This window comes from Liolophura sinensis, chromosome 10 (genome assembly GCF_032854445.1).
Source record: "Liolophura sinensis isolate JHLJ2023 chromosome 10, CUHK_Ljap_v2, whole genome shotgun sequence".
NCBI classification, from domain to species: Eukaryota; Metazoa; Mollusca; class Polyplacophora; order Chitonida; family Chitonidae; genus Liolophura; species Liolophura sinensis.
Genome location: NC_088304.1, coordinates 32,377,290 through 32,400,211, shown reverse-complemented (window position 1 = coordinate 32,400,211; position 22,922 = coordinate 32,377,290). Strand labels below are relative to the sequence as shown.

At 41.4% G+C, this 22,922-nt stretch overlaps 2 protein-coding genes across 2 annotated transcripts in view; one reads left to right on the top strand and one right to left on the bottom strand.

Moving 5' to 3' along the window:
- Positions 1–7,067: 7,067 nt before the first annotated feature.
- On the bottom strand, positions 7,068–15,584 carry LOC135476734 (phosphoenolpyruvate phosphomutase). Its single transcript, XM_064756853.1, has 8 exons — positions 15,505–15,584; positions 14,915–15,011; positions 14,119–14,331; positions 13,027–13,127; positions 12,036–12,153; positions 11,122–11,201; positions 8,101–8,277; positions 7,068–7,391 (listed from the first exon to the last, which is right to left on the bottom strand). The coding sequence occupies exons 1-8, from the start codon at positions 15,547–15,549 to the stop codon at positions 7,302–7,304; spliced, it is 921 nt and encodes a 306-aa protein (XP_064612923.1). The 5' UTR covers positions 15,550–15,584; the 3' UTR covers positions 7,068–7,301.
- Positions 15,585–20,550: 4,966 nt separating this feature from the next.
- LOC135477117 (uncharacterized) overlaps positions 20,551–22,922 on the top strand; it is a 28,389-nt gene continuing 26,017 nt past the window's right edge. The window contains exon 1 of the mRNA XM_064757272.1: positions 20,551–20,812. The gene's annotated coding sequence lies outside the window, so the exon portion shown is untranslated. The remainder of the gene's footprint in view (positions 20,813–22,922) is intronic.

Here is a 22,922-nt window from a genome sequence, read left to right as displayed (position 1 = left end):
TTTCACTACCCATTGTTATGTATATTAAAAATGTGTTGTTAAATCTGTATGCCCGAGCTCCGTAGATCCCCGCAGGGGAGAACTGTAATATAGAAGGGAGAATGTCTCGTATCTGCGTGTTATTAATCCCAAAGATGGCTGTGTGAAAATCTTCTCTACTAGTTCATGACGGTCATGTCTCGTACACTAGCAACTTGGCTGTAGAAAATTGGCATGCGACAAGGATGCTTGCTGTGCTCACTCTTATTAACTAATTTTTTTTTTTTTAGAAATCATGTAGGATTTTTTTTTTAGAAACTTTATATATTTTTTACTTGTTTTTATTTTAACCTTTTATTCGTTTTACTTGTTGGGTGAGTTTTTCAAGATCATTTTTTTTTTCGTAAATAATATTTGGATTGCACAGTTGTTGATAAATTTGCTGGGTCTACTTTGGACATGGATCTATAGCGTTGGTACCTAAAACGTTTTGTCACAAGGATCGCTGTCCTCTGTCAGACGGGTAGGCGTGTTGATTCTCCTGAAGGTCTCCTTCCCTCGTGACTTCCATACGTCAGCCACATCCACTCTACCACCAATCATTGTTACTGGCCCTGTCTGTGAAGCCTCTACTTAAATCCACAAATCCCGGTCTTTTTCAATCCCATGCCTACAAGTATATGCTTGAGACCCACCAGTGAGTTTCTGTATGTATAGATTAACACATGTTAACGAAATACTCAGGCATACCTGTTTTTTTCTTGGCAGAAACTTGTATTACATATGCAGAGCTTATCATGCCAGAAATCTGGAATGATATTGTTATTTTAAAGACAGACTATAAAAGAGAGCCTAGAACTGCTACTGCTATCCATTTTGGCTGTTTAGGTTTGAAACCTCTTTGTTTTGTTTTTTTTGTTTGTTTTTTTTTTGCTGTATAGGCGAGGACATAGAAATGTAGGCAACATTTTTACACTTGGGATTGTTAAATGGTCTTTCATATATAGCGCATCATACGATGTACTGTTGCCAAGCATCTGTGTGCAACAGCAACAACCACCGTAAGTCTTTCTGGTCAAACTGTAAACTTTGACATTGAGTCGTTTTGATACGCTAGTATGGTGCCCTTTAGATTTATTACGCTGTACCATTATAATATCAAATGCTATTCATGTACAGAGAGTTCTGTAGATATTAAAACAAACGTCCGGGTTTTTTTCTACCGAATTTGTGTTGAAGATTGTTTACTTTTCTTACAAATGTGTCTCTCATCAAACATTAGATTTAAAAGATACCTCCTTTCAAGGGTTCCAATGGTAGTTGTCAAATCGTGAGAAATCTCGCGATACCAGATCATAGGGCCACGTATAGCTGTCTCAGACTGTAAATTCAGGTTTCGTTTTGACATCAAAATAATATATTGCGATAAAAATGTGGCACAGCTTTATAATGTTAACTCTCTTCCTGGCAAATTTTTAAGTTAAAACTTTCGTTCAGGAATACATGTAAAGCCACAATCATTTTCTCAAGTGGGTTTCATGATGCAGGGATCTTTGATGTCGCTGTTGAACAGGGTTTTTTTTAAATTAACAGGATAATGAATAGATTCCGTTAACGGTATTGTATAGTGATTTTCTGAAGCTTTGTGGTGCTGGGTTAAAGGGACATCAACAGTTGCCATGCTCTGGAGTGCACAGTGGCAACAATCAAAGCCTATGTGAGAAGAAGCAATTAGTACGATGCTTCACAGATGGAACAGCTGAAATACACTTGGGAAGTGCGTTAATAATGGAAAGCGTTAATAATGGACAGGGTATGTCTCACATCGCTGGTCCCACTAGTGGACCATTCGTCAACGTTGCTGGCATTTTATAACCAGTACAGTGTACAAAACATTCCATTTTATATATTCTTTTGTACTACACGTGTATACCAAGCTGGATGATAGGTGGTGGAATTTGGCGACGACGACAACTCAGGACAGAAGGCATTCAGCCTCAAGAACAGAAACGGAATTTCTCAGTCTCCAGAACACAGAACGGAATTTCTCGGTCTCCAGATAGCAGAACGGAATTTCTCGGTCTCCAGAAGGGAGAACGGAATTTCTCAGTCTCCAGAACGCAGAACGGAATTTCTCGGTCTCCAGAACGCAGAACGTAATTTCTCGGTCTCGAAAAATCTTTCTCGATGGAATGTCTTTGCCGACGCCTGCTTGACGCTTTATCTGCCTGTTGTGACAACGGATCGGGAGTCACAACGTCAATAATGCATTCACCTTGAAACACGAAGAATTGGTTCCAGTTTTGGCAGGAGAAATGTGTGCTGTATTTTGCCGGAAACGGTTACAGACTGTAGCTGAAAAATAGGCTTTCCGAATTCAACAAGCAATTAAACTGTGATTAGAAATGACCTTTCGAAAGTTTAGATTTTCTCCCCCTTTATTTTTGGCCACTTATCACTAAGCTTAGCGTTATGCGTGACTTATTCATGGGATACTTGAATCTTTATGTCTACTGTTTCTGTCCGTCTTGGCCTGGAACGCTTTCGTCGTCCGTAACGCAATGTCTTACAAGCTCATTAACATATTACCCGTACGTGTAGGTACTAGTGGGTGTTGTAGCGTGCTTTGCGATTGCCACTGACAAAACACTAACCCGGATGAAGCGCCACACCTCTCTAAGAAATGGAGGCTGAAAAAGGTCGCTTGTGTTAAAAAAAACATGGCATTCACAGGCCACCATGTATATAAACCAATGTGAGATACTAAACAGCTGTTGTAGCTGATCCTCCAGAGTTCAGCTCAGGAATCGGGCCACCGTAGGCCCAATAAGATGAATTAAAACGGAAAGTAGTTGTTCATGTCCCACTTTCACAAAAACTCGTCAATCGTAACCTTTTTCTTTTCATATGAAACGTGATCTTATTGCATCATATCCTAGAAAAGCTGCAGTTCCGACAGGCAGTTACAAGAAAATGGAAGTACGAAGTTTTGTGAAAGTGGCGCGTACATTTCCTGTGCGACATTTATTTCTCAACCTGTGTAGATATGTTACGAGGAACGGGCTAATGGTTACGGTGCAGCTGACCGTATGTTTTGTTCTTTTCCAGGCTTTTTATCGTGATATGCTGGGGCAGCTGTTTAATTCCCAGGGATCCTCTACCGAGAAAGACGCCCACTTGGGTATTCGAGACATGGACAGAATCTTGATCACAAAATGCAATTATGAACAGAATCGTGTCGCCGTCTTTGAGTTGTGATCAGGAAAAGTCCGTCACGAGACAAGGAATTGGTCGCTGTTACGTACAATTCCCCTTAACAAATGTTTTTAAAAATATACAGCAAATTGTGGACTTTCACATCGTTATATTTCACTATTAGTAATTATTAAATAATGAAGAATGCTTTCCAAAAGTCCCTTTTTCACGAGTCTCACTTGCCCATTCTCCGTTGGATGTTTTATTTTTATTTCCTAAAAAAAATTGTATTTGTTACCATGTAGCGCGTCCTGGAGTTGCATTCCCTTAGTTTTACATCCTGCGATGTGGTTAAGCAGAGTAAAACTGCACTGGATTATTTCTTTGAGTCTGAACCATATTTTTATTATTATTATTATTATTTTTTTTTTTTTTTTAAATTTTATTATTAGTTCGTGATATTAGGTGTGACGAGAAAAGAAAACCATTCAAAACCGTGTTATAGAGAGCTGATCAAACCCGATTAAAATCAACCATCGTGTACAAGATTGAATTGATCTTTTCTTTTGACATCGGATTTCCGAAAACTTCAGAAGATATTTATCAGGACAGTTTCCTCAAAGTAATGAATTCATGCGCTACATATATGCGTGTCTTACTGCTGCAAAGTCCTTCCGGTGTGGTTTTCCACTATGAAATTACCTGCTGTGTAAATATTAACTCTCCAAAATATCACTAAGTTTTCATTTTCCTTAGTGCACACGAGATGATAGCTTTGCGAATTATAACCCATTTCATCGCAGTTCACCCCAAGTGTGTTCATCAAATGAGGTATTTGACGTTTAGATTCAGTCACCCTGATACCGTTCCTGTCAAGTACAAGCAGAGCGCGTGGCAGTAACATGTAGTGCGTGTGACGTTTCTTCTGAGATCGAGGACTACTTGACCCGGGTGTTTGTGAAACTAAACGGAGAGCGTTGCTTCGTTCTACAACCAAACTGTAGTTGCAGATTTGTTCTTCAGTGTGATTAACTTTGGCTCTGACGTTCTCCAATCTTTGGTTGCTATATTTCCTAAATGGTTCCCTCTTGGAAGTATTGCCTTTGTGTATGTAACTTCAGATTATTAAACAGTCGTATAATTCCTATCTTAGGTGTTTTGTGTCGTGTTAAATACAGGTCTATTGTTTGTTTAAATGTTGAATGTATTGTATTCCACTCTGAAGAAGCATCCAGTGGACAATAACGGTTCTAAAATCCTCTGCGTTTGGCCCATCACAACTCAGCGGGTCCTCTGCGTTTGGCCCATCACGACTCAGCGTTTCCTCTGCGTTTGGCCCATCACGACTCAGCGTTTCCTTTACGTTTAGCCCATCACGATTCAGCGTTTCCTGTGCGTTTGGCCCATCACGACTCGGCGTTTACTCTGCGTTTGGCCCATGACGATTCAGCGTTTCCTGTGCGTTTGGCCCATCACGATTCAGCGTTTCCTGTGCGTTTGGCCCATCACGACTCAGCGTTTCCTGTGCGTTTGGCCTATCACGACTCAGTGTTTCCCCTGCGTTTGGCCCATGACGATTCAGCGTTTCCTGTGCGTTTGGCCCATCGTTTGGCCCATCACGACTCAGCGTTTCCTGTGCGTTTGGCCTATCACGACTCAGCGTTTCCTGTGCGTTTGGCCTATCACGATTCAGCGTTTCCTGTGCGTTTGGCCCATCGTTTGGCCCATCACGACTCAGCGTTTCCTGTGCGTTTGGCCTATCACGATTCAGCGTTTCCTGTGCGTTTGGCCCATCACGATTCAGCGTTTCCTGTGCGTTTGGCCCATCACGACTCAGCGTTTACTCTGCGTTTGGCCTATCACGACTCAGCGTTTCCCCTGCGTTTGGCCCATGACGATTCAGCGTTTCCTGTGCGTTTGGCCCATCGTTTGGCCCATCACGACTCAGCGTTTCCTGTGCGTTTGGCCTATCACGACTCAGCGTTTCCTGTGCGTTTGGCCTATCACGACTCAGCGTTTCCCCTGCGTTTGGCCCATGACGATTCAGCGTTTCATGTGCGTTTGGCCCATCGTTTGGCCCATCACGACTCAGCGTTTCCTGTGCGTTTGGCCTATCACGACTCAGCGTTTCCTGTGCGTTTGGCCCATCACGATTCAGCGTTTCCTGTGCGTTTGGCCCATCACGACTCAGCGTTTCCTGTGCGTTTGGCCCATCACGACTCAGTGTTTCCATTGCGTTTGGCCCATCACGACTCAGCGTTTCCTTGAATGCGCCGCTTCTGAAAATTTAACCTTTTACTTAAATCAACGTTACTTTTCTGGACCTGTAAGATAAAATGTTGATCATTCCAGCCGTCGAAAGATACATTCTTATACCATCGGTCAGCCATAACGCTTGTTCCGTGTATTATATTCGCAAGACCAATTTCAAAAACAGCATTCAACACGAACACCAAACTATTCAGAAAGCATATAAACTAAGACATTAGGACGCATTCATGCAAGGAGAAGCAGTAAACAGTTTTCATTGATGACGGACAGACGAAAGGAACGTTCCAGGGAAATGAATGAAATCAGTTTCCATATATGTACAGCATTCGTGTACAGTTTATAGTGTATCCACAACCTAAAATGTCTGTGTGGCAGTATTACCCAATCAGTGCTCCACTCTTTAGTTCGGAACCGATAGCCTGTGGCTACGCATACGCATTACAATGACCTGTTACATGGCCAGTCTTTCGCAATTACGACCTTACCCTCACAGTTGCAACAATATTTTGTTCACACCAACATGGCTTCTCCTGGAAGCCGGGTGTTCTCGACCCCTCATTTTTTGAATGCTGCGTCACTGAAACATCAGACTAAAACGTAAACAACGGACATGACAAGGTTTGAGATGCTACTCGCGTTTATGCATGAGAACGTGAACATGTCCCAAGCACTGAGAAGACTGTGGTAGAATTCAGTTGTTCAACGGCACATTTCATTGTTTTGAGTTTATCGCGGTACAAAAAATTCTTTCTCTATTGTTTCAGTAAATCATATACGCATTATATGGAAAAATATCACACCAGTACAAGTACACGCGGTAAATCAGCAGTAGCTGGATTCGCACTATGGACGTCAGAAAGTTCTCTCAGGAAATGACGTCTGTCAGGTGAAGTGGAAAATTTGCTGCATTCGCCTCTTGGAGAGAACGCCTATACCTTTACTATCATAGACGTATATGTCCCAAAGGGTTCAATAAACCGAATCGGCATTTCAGCAGTCTCGCGACAAAGAGGTTTGGGTGATGTTGGAGGTTCTCGCAAACTAACGCCAGTAAAATAGGTGAATTTATGGTAGCTGCTAGATTGAATATACATAGAGATATTGCATTGTCGGATTAGTCAGATCACCGGCGCCTTTCACCATAAAATCACGTCCGTTAGCTGCGTTGTTTCACGAGAGCCTCCAAATGTCAATTCGGCTTATTTTGAAAACAAACCAGTTTTTAAACCAAGAACAGCTGTAGTAACGAACAAAAGATTTTATAATACCAACGTAAGTACCAAAATGTATTTTCCCGCAATGTCAGTCCCAATATTATACAATATGGTTATAAATTTATTTCTGAACACCTTCCTTCTAAAGCCGTACATAAGGGCCAAATGAATACATGTGAAAATTATTCATATTCTCATACCGACGTATAATTTAAGACGTACAGCTGTACATCATCATTGTAAGCCGTGAAGTGGTTCGAGAGTAGCCTGCCAGCGAACACAGGCAGGCATGTTGTTACCAGAGCTCCGTGTCATTAAATCGAAGTTTTTCTGACTGAAGTGAAGCCTCTGCAGTTGGACTTCACAGCAGCCTAAAGAGTAAAACTGAGAATAAAAGTGGAAGAAAGCTAGATATAAAGGATTTCCTTTGTTTTCTTTCATGTAAGGTATGGATACAAGGCAGCAGTGGTAATAAAAAGATCATTTATAATTGCAGATAATGACGTATCATTTGTCATGAAAGTTTCTCGTCTCATTTTAAAGCTTAGTTCATGTGGTAGAAAGTTTTTTTGTTTAACTGTGAAATAAGGTGGAATTCTTTTTGATGTATGTGTGCACTAGAGGTAACCAAGTCCGCCATTGCTAAGATTTGGTTTCCGGTAGATACTTTTTCTCGGCCTCTACCAGCTCGTGGTCTCTCTGCAGACGGAAGATCTCCTTTACTGTAGCAATCTGAAAATGTACAGACACAAATATAAACACGATTACAACATCAACGAGATCCAACGTGTTTGTGATTATCTGGAAACACGAGTGTCGCCATATTAAAGCGACCAGTCACATGACGCTGTTAATGATTTATTTATTTATTTATTTGATTCGTGTTTTACGCCGTATTCAAGAATATTTCACTTATACGACGGCGGCCAGCATTATGGTGGGAGGAAACCGGGCACAACCCGGGGGAAGCCCACGACCATCCGTAGGTTGCGCCAGACGTTCTCATTTGTTGGGCTATAAGCTGGTAACATTGGTGCCAGTTTTTACTTCATGGCGAATGCCTTTGATTTAAGAGGAAAGACGTTTATGCCAGTACACTCAATAATGAATGTGTTGCTTTTAACTGAAAGTCTGTTGTCTGTTGGGTGATGCTAGACTGTATTCTGTTATTGCAGCAGATTATTCTGTTAAATATAACACACACATTCTATTAATTCGACATATAGATTCTGTTAGACTAACAGGATATTATATGGCGTATGGCAGAATATTGCGTTATAATAGCAGAATACATTCTAGCAACAATCAGACAACAGGCTTTCTGTTAAAATTAACTGCTTAATTTTTTGAGTGCAAGTAATAAATAATACCCGCCCATGCAGTGCGACACAAGAGGGGAGCAGCACTATTTTCTGGTTGTTCCTATTCAAGACAGGCTTACCTTTCCCTCCACATTCAGCAAACTCTGATCTTTGAAGATCTGCGCCGTCGTGCCTTGAATGGCGGCAATGCTGGCGCGGATGTTGTGATTGGCCCATATCACCATGGAGATGCCCATGTCCCGGAAGTCCTGGGTAGGTGTGGTATAATACTTCGTGGGAACAATGACGACTGGTCCCTAGTGACAAAAAGTAGGTTGATGGACTTTACCCCTCACAAAGGCAAATGCGAGCATAGGTACAGGTAAACAGCGATAAAATGTAGAATTGTTGGCGGTGATAGGTGGGCAGTGTTGGGGATGTCAGCGTTGACAGCTTTGCCACTGGAAAATATTCTATTCATTTATGCATTCATTTATATATTTGATTGGTGTTTTACGCCGTACTCAAGAATGTTTCACTTATACGACGGCAAACCCCGGGGGAAACCCACAACCATCCACAGATTGCTGACAGACCTTCCGGAGAGGAAGCCAGCATAAGCTGGACTTGAACTCAAAACGACCGCATCCTCTCCGGCCGTACATTGGAAGGTCGTCCAGCAACGGGGGTCGTGTGCTTTCCCTGGGCTGTGCCCGGTTTCCTCCTACCATAATGCTGGCCGCCGCCGTATAAGTGAAATATTCTTGAGTACAGCGTAAAACATCAAATAAATAAATAAATAAATAAGTTTTCAATAATCAAATCTGTATCTCAGTTGCGCTTCGATTGCAACTGTTCATATATCCAAGTCGGTGATGCTTATACCAATTTCATTCCGCTACAGTAAAGCATTCTCTAATAGTAATCCTAAGATATGACTTTGGTAACGGAGTGATTTGAATCTCAGCATACAAAGGTATGTCATGTACGATTTGACAGGTTACTAGTAATTCTCTTTCTACTTCGACAGGATAGATTAACCATGTAAGTCATGTCGTGGTGGTTTCATTTTATCACAGATACAAATTGGAAAAGCAATAAAGCCTATGCGAAGGAAGAATCTTTAGACTCATGTCTAGATTTCCTATCGAAAATTGCACTCAACTGGGTATAATTAAACACTAACTGTACACAGGGTAAAACCAGAGCGGCGACAAGAGTCCGATAATTGGTAAATAGTAAGACGCAACCGGTGAAATACAGCCTCTTTGTCAATTTGACTCTGTCAGGGGTTATTCTAACTGTTCATGTAAAATGCTCAAACAGTTGCAAACTACACGCCTCCCTCCCCCCCCCCCACCCACCCCCCACCCCCTCCACCCCAACACACACTAGCACCATGACTTAAGCAGAATTAGGTTAAAAAGCAAAAAGGTGCAGTGATGTTAATTGCACTTTATTAACCGTCACTGCTCTAGAATTGATCAGGTGGAATCACTTTGTCGGAGTCACAATGGATTTCTAGAGGGAATACTATGGCCACGTTCCAGTCATTGCTCGGTGATTACTAGTGGAGGAGGTTTATTTTCCTCCGGTGAGCGATCAGATCAACGAACAGAAGCACCAACAGAATTATAGTCTATCAGCTTAATCCGTTCAGCAGCTTATCAACGTAAATTCACATCGGTAGGATCCTCCTGTCAGTCACAACAAACACATTAAAGGCAAAGAAAACACTAAAATGAAGTATATATCAGATGAGATGCCATCAAAAACTGTTCAGAAAAATATCTGGATTTATTGCTTTAAGACTTTTTCGAAGCGAGTGAAATTCTTTCAATGTATCGGATCCTACCGTGGCCTGACTGGGTATCAGCGACGTAATGTATATCTTTTTTTTATTAAAATAGTTACTTATTAGGTCTATTCGTTGAATGCATCGATAGCTCTACATGGATATCCAAATGTATTTTGATCGACAAAATCTTCCAGTCTTTGTGTGATAAGTAGCCAAAACCTGATGTTACGTCATTCGTCCCAAATGGTCAGAAAAGGCAACAGTGGAATTCAAAGGCCCAAAAAATGCATTTTAATGCATATAGGGTGAACAAATTCTACAAAAATAAATAAGTACTTTTCTCCACAGTAGTTGATGGTCTTTCATCTGACACATACTTTATGTTAATGTTTTCTTTGTCTTTAAAGTAAAAGAAAGTTAAAATATGAAGTAAGGTTCATCTTGCAGACAACTGAAAACGAAAAATACTTTCATTTATTTTTGTATATTTTTGAAGAGAGATAAAAAGGCATTCAAATATTTTAATTTTATGTTGTGCTTTATGGGCCATAGTGGCGATATTTATTAACTCTGTCGTCACATCACCTTTTTTTGTTGGTTTATTGGTAGTAATTGTAACGACTTAGTTGCAAAAAAAATGTCGGGAAAATATCTACAATCTTACAGTATATCATAATACGAAGTTCTGGTGCACTGCATTCTCTATAAATTGAATCATTTCATAATGAGGTGGGACCGGGTCTTCCATTACAGACAGAATAACTGATAGGCCCTTTGTGGGTGGATGTTCACCAGAAAGAAGGAATTTTTGAGAACGTTATTTCAGTAATCTTTTACTCATGGGTTAAAAGAGTTATGACAACATTCAGTGTCATGATTGGGGTGGGGAAAACTTCCTGTTACGTCAGAGTTTCTAAACTCTGACAGTATGGTCCATAAAGGCCATTTTAGAATTCAAAATTTTAAATGGCTTTAACTCTCATTAGAAAAATGTAGAAAATGACATGAAAGTATATTTTTTGCATAGTTTTATTCATTTATTTATATGATTGGTGTCTTACGCCGTACTCAAGAATATTCCACTTATACGACTTAGGCCAGTATTATGGTGGGAGAAAACCGGACAGAGCCCGGGGGAAACCCACGACCATTGGCAGGTTGCTGATAGACCTTCCCTGTAGTGAGAGGCACTTGGGTCATTACGCTGCGCTAGCGCGATAACCAACTTAGCCGCGGAGGCCGCCTGCATAGTTTTAAGTTGTCTGTATGATGAACCTTACTTCATATTTTAACTTTTAATTTAACACATTAAAACCAAAGAGATATCGTTTGGTCGAGTTCACATATACAATGTACATCACACCTGGTTATTCCACGCCTTCATGAATTCTTCGATTTCTTTGGGATCACTTCTTTTACTATGCATTAAAATGGCGTCAGCTCCTATATTGGGGAAGAAAAAAAGCCATACAATGCTATTTATCACGACGATTCATTATTTTATAATATAAAATGTTTTTATTTGGTTGAAATTGAAATTCTAAACGCGGAAAAAATCGACACAGAGCTTGATGTGTTTTTAAACAACGAATGAAGGATGGGGTTTAAAGAGGGACATAATTGTACAATCAGCGCAGTAAGCGCTTCAGTGGACCAGAAACTAAATATACTCTTTGTTGACAACATGACATTTGCTTCGTCTATAACAATGGTTGTGGCTGTGTGAAGCATGGACAGTGTTCCAGTCATGTCATGTCGACCTACAGGGCCTATAACAATGGTTGTGACTTTGTCCAGCCTGGGCAGTGTTCCAGCCATGTCATGTTGACCTACAGGGCCTACAACCATGGTTGTGGCTTTGTGAAGCCTCGACAGTGTTCCAGCATCATGTCGACCTGCAGGGCCTACAACAACGACTGTGGCTTTGTCTAGCCTGGACAGTTTTCCAGCCATGTCATGTCGACCTACAGGGCCTACAATAATGGTGAAACTGAACCAAGGCTTCGAAACAGACATTCGAATAACATGGTCGTCATCCATGTTAACCCAGGATAAGGAGGGCCCTCGCTGGATGAGAATGTTAACACGGTAACTCTCTGTGACTGCCAGACCAGTGTGTTCGAATCCAGCTATCGCTACGGATTTTGCGATTTCCTTCTGACCGCCGTCTTATACATGAAAAGCTTTAATTGAATACGACGCTAAGCACCCATCAATCAAAATAAAACAAAGAAACACCGAGTGCTTAATTCTATTTGAACATCTGCATAGACTGACCAGCGTTTCTGTAAGCTTCAGCCCTCCTCAGTGCTTCCTCTAGGCCCCAGCCAGCGATGAAGGCCTCCACACGAGCGACGATACAGAAGTCAGGGTCTGTCTGCGAGTCCTTGCACGCCTGGAACACATGCCACACTTGTAGAATTAATTGAAATGTTTGCTGTCTTTTTTGCGATCGTTTATTATCTATTTCAAAGACGATTAAGAATCATCGATTGACTGAAGTGAGAGATCGTCAAGTCGACGTCATGCTCAGCTAGATTAAGCTGAATTGTAGGTATGACACATTAACTCAAATAAAATAATTTCCGTGACTTAGGGTGTTATCTCCACAGTCTGCCAATCAGCGCCGTTGCAATATCCTTCTAAGCTCAAATCACTGAAATGTTATATTCTCCAACGACAAGAATTTATCATATAAAATAATAAAAATAATAAAGATAATCCAGTGAACTACTAATATACATGACGGCAACCGAACAGTGAATGGTTAAAATTCCTTTAAAAGATGTTGCTCCATTCACTGTGATTCAGTAATTGACATTGTTTCTAAATCTTTTGCAAGAATTGTTCACAAAAAAACTGCTGGAAATGACTTCTAAGAAAAAGAAACATGGAGTCGCAATGTGAGTTACAAGAAACTCCATTTTGTAAAGTTTTCAGCTGGAACAGCAATAGTTGAAAGTACAAACAGATGCCAGTGGAACAATTTTAATGGTTACAGACTACAAGCCGGCTACTAACCTGTAGACAATGGGATATCTATTACCGCGCAGTGGCGATATTGGTCAACGCTAATCTGCATAATGCTCCTCATGTTCCAACATTGAGGAAATGTTCCTCATTACGTTTTTTTAAACATTCAAGTAAGTTGGAACAATGTAAGAATACTGAATTCACCTTTGACTCCAATGAGGCTAAAAAACTATATTAAGTACAAACCTTTATTAAGTATACACCTTTATTAAGCACAAACCTTTATTAACCATACCTTTATTTTCAAGGAAAATTCATCAATATCTGCTAAGGGCTGTGCACGACCGTCGTGGAGGGAGTTTGTTTTGGGGAACAGTTTATCTTCTAAACACGCACCTATGGCAAAAAATAAAGTGCTTGAGTGACAAGTCTGACTCGAATGAATGGATGATTATCGCTCAACGCTACTTTAACAATTTTGCAGCCATGTTGGAATGTTTTCACGAGGAGACAGTAACTGTTTTCCGATGCGATAATGAGAACATCCATAATCAAACAAAAATATATTGACAAATATATTTTAACAAAATAACGCCGATCCCAGTTAAAATTAAAATTAAAAAAAAAGTTAAAATATATAACCTAGAATATTATAAGCAAATGCATAGCAGAATTATATTTTATGAGACTGGCCAGTAGCCTTTAAATATTGATTAACAGCATGTTGGTACTTGCTCAAGATAATTAAATGTTTCATTATGCCGCTCTGTAGCTCCTTCATATCCTTACGCTTTTAAACTCCAAAGTTAGAAACATCTGCAATAACCCCTAGAATGCCGTGAATACTCTAGTGCAATTTTTTATTATTATTCTTGCTTAACACTTTGTATACTTAAGAAGAACGTTGGTTCCATGGGTTTAGGAAAGTCTTTGACGAACTTCCCCCACATCCGATGTACAGATATGCACACGACAGTAGGAGATGTGGTTTTCAACGAACACCAGCTGAATTACGCAAACGGCCAGATGGGCGTTGTCAACCGCTTATTGACACAAAGACCCGACATTAAATGAGAGCGGGAAATCTACAAATTCCCTGTTCTAGAGAACCCGTACCACATGTGTCCTGGGGCCCGTTTTCACAAAGCTGCCACAACACTATGACAACACTGCGACAAGTTACCATGGCAACTTATCTCTTCACTGTAAGTTGTCAGGGAAAATACGGAAGGCGCAATTTGCGATTGCTTCCTATACTAAACGGCACCCTGACGATTAAAATGGCGAGCACCTTTAACAACTTGACCATGGTCAGCACCCGCAATATATATATATATATATATGTGTGTATCGCAGAAGTTTAATTGTATCACGTCACAAAAATTACCGGCAACATTCCGCTGTTCCAGTTTGCGGACTAACCGCCTGGCGTTGTTGAAGTTTCCGTATCCAGTGTCAGCATCTAGCAGAATGGGGATATCTGTGACGTCACTCATGAACTCCATGACGTCAACGACTTGCGTCCACGAGGCTTCATTGCTGTCCCTGACACCCATCTGAGCTGAGATCGACAAGCCACTCCCCCAGATACCTTTGAAACCTGAGAACATCGATTACCTCAGTAATTTATTGGTTCACAGGTTATTGAACGATTGACAAATAATTCTACATCTCGACATTTATTTCGGTCATCACAACGGTACCTTTTTGTTGCTGGCTGACATATCCATAATGCTGCATCACTGAAACATCATTCTAATGACTACTGACCTGATGCCCCCTGTCTCTAAACACACTAGGCCTATATTATAATTCTTCCGATCTCTCGCCGATTCCATAAAACCAGATTTAACTTCAGTAAAAGTTTGAGATATTCTTATATTTGGATACTATGCGTTACCTTGGGGAATATATTTTAACAAATGTTACACTGTTAGACCAACCCGTCAAAATTTGAAGCTCTGGAGACACAAACCGTGTTATAATGGTGTTTCAAATTTTGACTTTAGACTAAAATAACTTTGTAGAATGGGACCCTGTTCTTAAATATAACGTAAGATTGTTAATGTTAATGTCCTGGATATGACCTGACTAAGGATCGAAACTAGTTCTACCGCTTTTGACACACGTACTCCAACCACTCGGCCATTTCAACATACATAATGGCGATTACCCTTACTCACCTGCCTCCTGGACAATCCGGGCACTTAGGCCATTATGGGCTTCCATAATAAACTCTAATTCGGAGGAATTCAACATTTCTTTGAGCTGTGTCGTTTTCTGGAAACAAGAAGAAGTCGAACCGATACATTTACACAGAATCTACTCTTAATAAAAAATACTGTATTAAATTTAACAGAAAGCCATCAATCAGACAACAAACATTTTTGTGGGAATGAACGATAGTGTTGACGGCTATATTTTAGAGTAAGTCGGTGTGTTAATTTAGCATCAAATTTCTTATATAGTACATTGCCCCGCCATTATTGCTTGCGGGCGTTTGTGACAGTAAATGATCGATGACGCTCGCACGGCATTTAGCGCCCTCTAATGTACACTGAAGTCTACTTGTCTTCCACAACTATGATGCGTTTATTCAAAACTGAAATAAATAATCGAACCCAGTGTAAAGTTACATCAGACCTTCCAGTAAACCAGTTGTACCTATAGGCCTCCTCACATTATCCAGAGGCTCTTGGAAGAAGTAGAAAAGAGGTCATTACAAAAGCTTGAAGTAAGTTGTTATCGGGGATAATAGTTTTAGCTCGCTCACCGGTTTCCCTGAAGGCGCATTGCTGGCGTAACCCCTTTGTGACATGGTGAACGTCAAGCCTGGCAAAACCTTCCGAACTGAAACAGGGCAAAGAAAACAATAGGTATCTAAAACAGAAATACGTCTATCAGCCGTCAGCCACAAAGGACGTTCCGGCTCTGTCATCGCAAGACCAATTACCCAAATAGCAATGAGCACAAATAGCTCTGCCCGGTTTCCTCCCACCATAATGGTGGAATCCGTCATATAGGGGGAAAATATTCTTGAGCTGGGCGTAAAACACTAATCCAATAAATAAACAAATTAATAAGAAAATATGTATCACATTTGGGCTTTGATTGCAATTTTTGGTATATCCAACGAAGTGCTTTTACTCAACACGACACATATACTGCTCTGAACAGTGCGCATGGTTATAAAACATGCTTTTGACTGCAATGAGCACCTCTATGGGAGTAAGGCGATGTTGTTGTTGTTGCTGGTGAGTTTTTTTTTTTTGTTTTTTGTTTTTGGTTTGGTGAGAGATTCTGTTCTTCCTGTTGTTGAACACAAGGTGCATTTGCTACATTCATTTTCTTGACAATAAATAACATTTAGCTACATTCATTTCAAGCACCGTCAGTGACATTTTGTTACATTCATTTCATAAGCCGTCAATTACATTTTGCTACATTCATTTCATGGACGGTCAATGACATTTTGCTACATTCATTTGCTTCACAGTAATGAACATTTCACTACATTCATTTTGTGAACCGTCTATGCAGTTCTGCTGCATGCATTTCATGGACCGTCAATGCAATCTTACTACATTAATTTCATTGACCGGCATTGACATTTTGCTACATTCATTTCATGAACCGTCTATACAATTTTGCTACATTCAAGGACCACCTATCTATGTGTCAGTTAATGTCGGATGATTGTAGCCTGCATGCCTGTATATCATATATATACATACCAGCATTCAGTAATTGCATGGTATACTGCTGATCCGATAGGGACAAAGTTAATGTCAATATTTGCCAACAGTCGTGGTCTGGTGTGACGTAAACAGCATTTGTAGCAAATGACCTGGTTTTAAAGAGATTTTTTTCTCTGCAAAAGTATGCTGCTATATATATCCTGCTGCGTCCGTAACAGGGATTTTTAATTTTCAACGAAAAAGAAATTTAAATTGAAGCTTGGCTTGTTTAATTTATCTGAAGGCCTGGAATAATGCTAATTTTTTGGTACATATACATGTAGCTTCTTTTAGCACGTTTTGGTTTGATCTGTTTGTTTCAGTGCTGTGTAACGTCACTTACACGATTGCGTTTTTATGGGCTGTGTCAGTGATAAACCACCAACCATTGGCAAGTTGCCGACGAACTTTCCCACATGTGACGTACACAATGCACGTAATACTGATGGAAGAAAAGTGGTCTCTAACAAACGTTGGAAAGTGCAAACGGTCGCGCGAGGGTGAATGAAAAAAAATTCCAGTTCAAAGCTGGAAATGAACCCGTGTCTTGTGTCCTATAACTATTGAAAGACAACCACGCTAACTGCTCGATTACGGTCCGCTCCCCACCATATATAATGACTGTGCTATAACATGTGTATGACTACTTATGATTTACGTTGCCCATCTGTGCATGCCCCATACACGTGTTACCCAATAGAAAACAATTTATTAAGGCATCGTATCTGTTCAAGAATATATATGCTGGTAGACCAGATGTGCATGACAGCAAATCGTTTTTGGTGCCAGTCTGATATCGCTGACAAGGTGCACGCGCTGATAAGCAAGGTTACTGAAAACACACAACACTATAATTGACCTACATGGGGGAAATCCCACTCGGATCCAAGGGCGATTCCCAAAGCAGACAGGGCGTATTATAAATAGATTACAATCTTCTGAATTCTTCCAGAACCATGCACACCATGTGGTTAGAGAGAAAAAGAGCGATGTGACCCCAGCCAATTATGTCCCGTGAAAACTGATGTCAGTCCGCCCATTGAGAGCCCCATCAAGCATTTCTAAGAGACTATCGATGATGTCTCTATGGTTTCGAGTTTCAACGGAAGGGTATACCCGAATATACTACATGACCTGTCGCACAGAATACATTTATACACATACACCGTGAACATATATATAGAGAGAGAAATCAGCGAGTTGATGGGTTCACACACCATAGCTACATAGTCTATGCAAACAGGGGTACATAACGGGTACAAATTCCATGGGTTATTCCTCGAGTAAGGCTTATAGCGCTCCAATGTAACAGCCTATGCTAAAGCAGTGCGAGCGAATTAACGGAATGAGCGAGACGTCAGATATACTTACCACAACCAGTATGTCGGCCCCACCAATGTGTGCTTGGAACTAACGGAGTCTCCCTAAGCCTGCCTGCACCGACGACACAACGAAACAAAGCCGGCCTGCTGAACATTTTCGGAATCGCTGTAGGAATGGAAGGCTGTATTCAATGGATAATGGTGATGCGTCTTCTTGCGAGTCGGTCTGTACTCGATACCGGAGCCCTGATGACTCTCCTGTCCGCGTCCTTGCTTTCCTTCCTGCACAGTTGTCTAGTGCAGAGCTAATCCTCGGCCCGTATTTTGCCATGCACAGCGGCAAAACCTCGGGCGCAGTCACCCGGTTACATCGAGCACTGTCGGTCTCAGCGACAATGTACAGACTTATCGATTTATCACATCCTAACCCTGACTAGAGTTGATATCATATCTAAAGAGACTTAGCGACAGGCGTATTTGTTCTCTTTATTTCCTTACTTTGCAAAGTCCAGCTGTTCATAAATACACATAACGAGAAAGTAAACTTACTATGTATTATAGTTATAATATTTCTGAACAGGTGACGGTAAAATAGGAAATATTATAAATCACTGGCAGCAACAACCCAACATCGGTAATGATTTAGCTGTTAAGTTTGTGTCCACAAACAGCCGTTTTTTGGAAATTTTGACTCAATGCAAAACCACGGCATTGTGTAATCGACATCCGACGTGTGTGTGTCTATATACATGTAGCTACCTGTAGCAACGTGAGTCAACTGGTATGCATATTGTCATACCAACAACACAGAAAACCACGAATCATATTCATACAGGGCTAACGTCAGATTATGATTAAGTTAAACTGAGTTAGGGTTATGATTAGGTTTAGTCAGCATTATGGCTAGGATTAGGTTATGACTAACTAGGGTGAGTTCAACCTGCGGATAGTCGTGGGTTTCCTCCGGGCTCTGCCCGGTTTCCTCTTACCGTAATGCTGGCAGCCGTCGTATAAGTGAAATATTCTTGATTACGGCGAAAATCACCATTCAAATACATAAATAAATAAACTAGGGTTAGTTAGCGGTATAATTATGATAGGTTTAGTTAGGGTTATGACTAGGGTTAGGGTTAGCTAGGGTTATGACTAGGGTTAGGATTAGTTAGGGTTATGACTAGGGTTAGGATTAGTTAGGGTTATGACTAACTAGGGATAGTTAGAGATATAATTATGATTAGGGCTAGATAGGTTTATGGTTATGGTCGAGGTAGGACAAATGGGTTAAAACTATAGGATTGAATTTGGGGTTGTTCACGAGGTGAGTTTGGGGTTGTGTTAGTCGAGTTATGGCGAGGTTTGAATTTGGGATAAGTCTAGGGTTTTAATTATAGTTAAGGTTTGGGTTGGACTAGGGTGCTGTATGTATCCCATGTTGATAGAAAAGCAAATGATTTCCAAAGAACTTCATGTTAGATCACCTGAAGCTCTATATACCAGCGCCCCTGATTTGCCCCTGGCTCCCAAGAACAGTCAAGTTAGAATACAAGGAGAGGCTGAGAGTACCAAACATTGCAAGAGTTGCCGAGCGGAATCTTTATACCGTGTCAAATTCAGTATAGACCAGTGTAGATCTACCCTAATTCTCTGAATTTTTGGGACTTATATTAATAGTGTTTAAAGTAGAATATTACATTTCTTTACCAGCCTTTTCAAAAAGTAAAGATATGAGTATATGTTGTTTATTAGATGGTCTAACCATATGAGAAAAAAGAAACTCAATATTCCCGATGCAGCTACACATATATTGACAGAAATTAGCAGACCACGTGGCCAAAAAATTACAAGAAATAGGGTTTCTAGTGTAAACCTGTAAATCGCAATGTTTATTTGCCTGCATGGCCGAGGTAGCTAGCGTGCTAGCACGACGCAATGGCCCCGGATCTCTCACCGATGCGGTTGCGGTAATTCAAGTTCAGATCATGTTCGCTTCCTTTGCGGCCGTACGTGGGAAAGGCTGCCAGCAACTTGCAGATGGTCGTGGATTTCCACCGGGTTCTGTGCCCGCTTTCCCCCCACTAAAATGCTCGCCGCTGTCGTGAGCGTGAATGACTCTTGAATACGGCGAAAATCACCATTCAAATAAGTAAATAAATAAATATAAATGTTGCGTGGGCGAAAAAGCCGACTAAAATGTATCAAGCTCATGTGTATCCAACACGTAGCATTAACGAGACTTGTAAGGTGCATTCTTTCTCATATCTGATCACGGAATGCGACCAACCGAACGGAATTAGGACAGTGAAAGCTAAATATTTACCGACTGCGTCTAAAACTAAGTGAAAATTATGAGATGTTTACGTATCGACTTTGCTGAATTACTCATCGATTCAATTGGGAATTGATCATCAAGTACTTAGAAGCATGGAGATGAATATCTTGTGTAGGGCCTGTACATAGAAGGTAGTGTATGAACTGAATCAATCTACTGATCAGAAAGGCTATACATATTTACTAGTGGAACTCTAAGTGGTGATATATCGATCAGTAATCCATTATGCCTGTTTTAACTTTTGGCTTTCAAAAAAGATAAGAAGAAAGACGCGAGTTGTGAGGGTGTGCCGAATAACAGCCATCACATGTCAAGTGCATAACTGTTTGCGGATATATTCGTTCTACATATACATGTACATGGTTGGAGGGTTTCCGGAGTCTACAGGCGCTACGTCTACACATCAATAAATCCTGGCCACGTAGGTAAGTCTTTTATTACATACTGTTGCAACCAGATATTAATGTCTCGGCGATTTTACAGAACTGGCTGGTTGTCACACGTGGATGATCCTGGCTGCGACCCGGCAGATCGTTCGGGAGTCTCCGGAGATAATCCGCTGCCGCTCGGGAAAGATCGCAAAGCTGAAGTGCGCACCGTGTTGTGGAACGTTACGATAACTGTAAAGTGCAGAGTGTTCCCATATGGTCAATGTAGCATGGCTTTAGACCGTATTTAGTAAGGATAATTAAGGTAAGCATTGAAGGAGAAATTGAACGTTTTGATGCTTGTTTGGAAGAATTGCAATCGGCATTGATGTTTATCTGTTTTGTGGCGAAGATCTCTTGGCTGTTGATTGTTTTGTTGTTGTTGTTGTGGAGATATTGTATTTCCTCAAGCAGTGTTTGTTTTATGAATCGTGTTTATCTGTGTAAACCGTTGTTGGGCCGTTGTTGAGTCTCAAGATGAACGCAGATTAAATGCTGACGGCTGTGCAGTGTGGATTTTTTAAAACCTTCTATGAGATTCTGAGTTCGAAACCGGGCTTCACTCTAACATTGGCTATAATGTGGGTTTTGGTGAACTAAGGTTACAGTTTACATGAGCATATTCCTCATCCAGTAGTTGCAGAATGTCACTCTGAAATAGAATAGCATGAAGTGCTGGGAGAGTTCCAGAGAATAACCGCTTCTAATGTGTTGGATTGACTTACTAGCGTAAGTCGATGTCAACCGAGTTGTCCCCACAATCAACAACCTGTTCTGACGATTCATGGCAACTGCACAAATTAACAAAATAATTACATTTTCAGGCACTACACCCACTGTGGCAGCCATCTCGTTCTGATAGAAGTCACGTGATTGATGTGAGCGCAGAAAGAAATAAGGTCGTTAAAGGGAGATAATACCTATGGTAATCATTATAGTAACACTGGACTAGTCTAGTTGTCCATTTGTCTGGTTCACTCCCTCTGTTGTCAGGGGCGCTAATCGCTTCTGCCTCGTTCGTTTTTGCAAGTGATCAAAATGGTGACAGACGGCTTAGGGCCACAGTGTGAATTTTGTGAACTTATGTGGTTGTCATGGTTTGTTTTTGGTTTGGCGACACTCAGAATAAGTTAGTTCATTATGGGAGACCATTCGGTTGACATCGATTTACACTAGGGAGTTGTTACATTCCACAACAACTCCACTAACAGTTAGTGTACTCAGACTAAACTAGGCCCTGGCAGTTGACAGCAACCACACCTTAACAACGCCTCAATATACATGTGTCCTAGCCATAGATTACTCTGAAGATTTGGTAAAATTTTATTTGGCCAAGCATGGCCCCCAAACCAGTATCAGAGCACGCCTTAATTTAAAACCTGATGCAGTCCCCTGCGCTTGTCAAACCTGATGCAGTCCCCTGCGCTTGTCAAACCTGATGCAGTCCCCGCCCTTGTCAAACCTGATGCAGTCCCCTGCCCTAGACAAACCTGATGCAGTCCTCTGCCCTTGTCAAACCTGATGCAGTCTCCTGCCCTAGACAAACCTGATGCAGTCCCCTGCCCTTGTCAAACCTGATGCAGTTCCCTGCCCTTGTCAAACCTGATGCAGTCCCCCGCCCTTGTCAAACCTGATGCAGTCCCCCGCCCTTGTCAAACCTGATGCAGTCTCCTGCCCTAGACAAACCTGATGCAGTCCCCTGCCCTTGTCAAACCTGATGCAGTCCCCTGCCCTTGTCAAACCTAATGCAGTCCCCCGCCCTTGTCAAACCTGATGCAGTTCCCTGCCCTTGTCAAACCTGATGCAGTCCCCCGCCCTTGTCAAACCTGATGCAGTCCTGCCCTTGTCAGACCTGATGTAGTCCCCCGCCCTTGTCAGACCTGATGCAGTCCCCCGCCCTTGTCAAACCTGATACAGTCCCCTGCCCTTGTCAAACCTGATGCAGTCCTGCCCTTGTCAGACCTGATGTAGTTCCCCGCCCTTGTCAAACCTGATGCAGTCCCCCGCCCTTGTCAGACCTGATGCAGTCTCCTGCCCTTGTCAAACCTGATGCAGTCCCCTGCCCTTGTCAAACTTGATGCAGTCCCCTGCCCTTGTCAAACCTGATGCAGTTCCCTGCCCTTGTCAAACCTGATGCAGTCCCATGCCCTTCTCGAGTAGGTCTAGGCTTTGAGCATCGCCAGTTAAGGAATCTTGGGAAATCATCACCAAGCCTTGGAAATAACTGATTGACATTGTGCTTGCAATCATTTGACAGACAAAAAGATAAAGAACATAAGTGTCCTCAGACTTCAGGTCGTGGTGATGTATTTGGTGGACATGCTGTGACATTGGTTTGGGACCAATGGTCCTTGGCCAAACAAAATGTCCAAGCA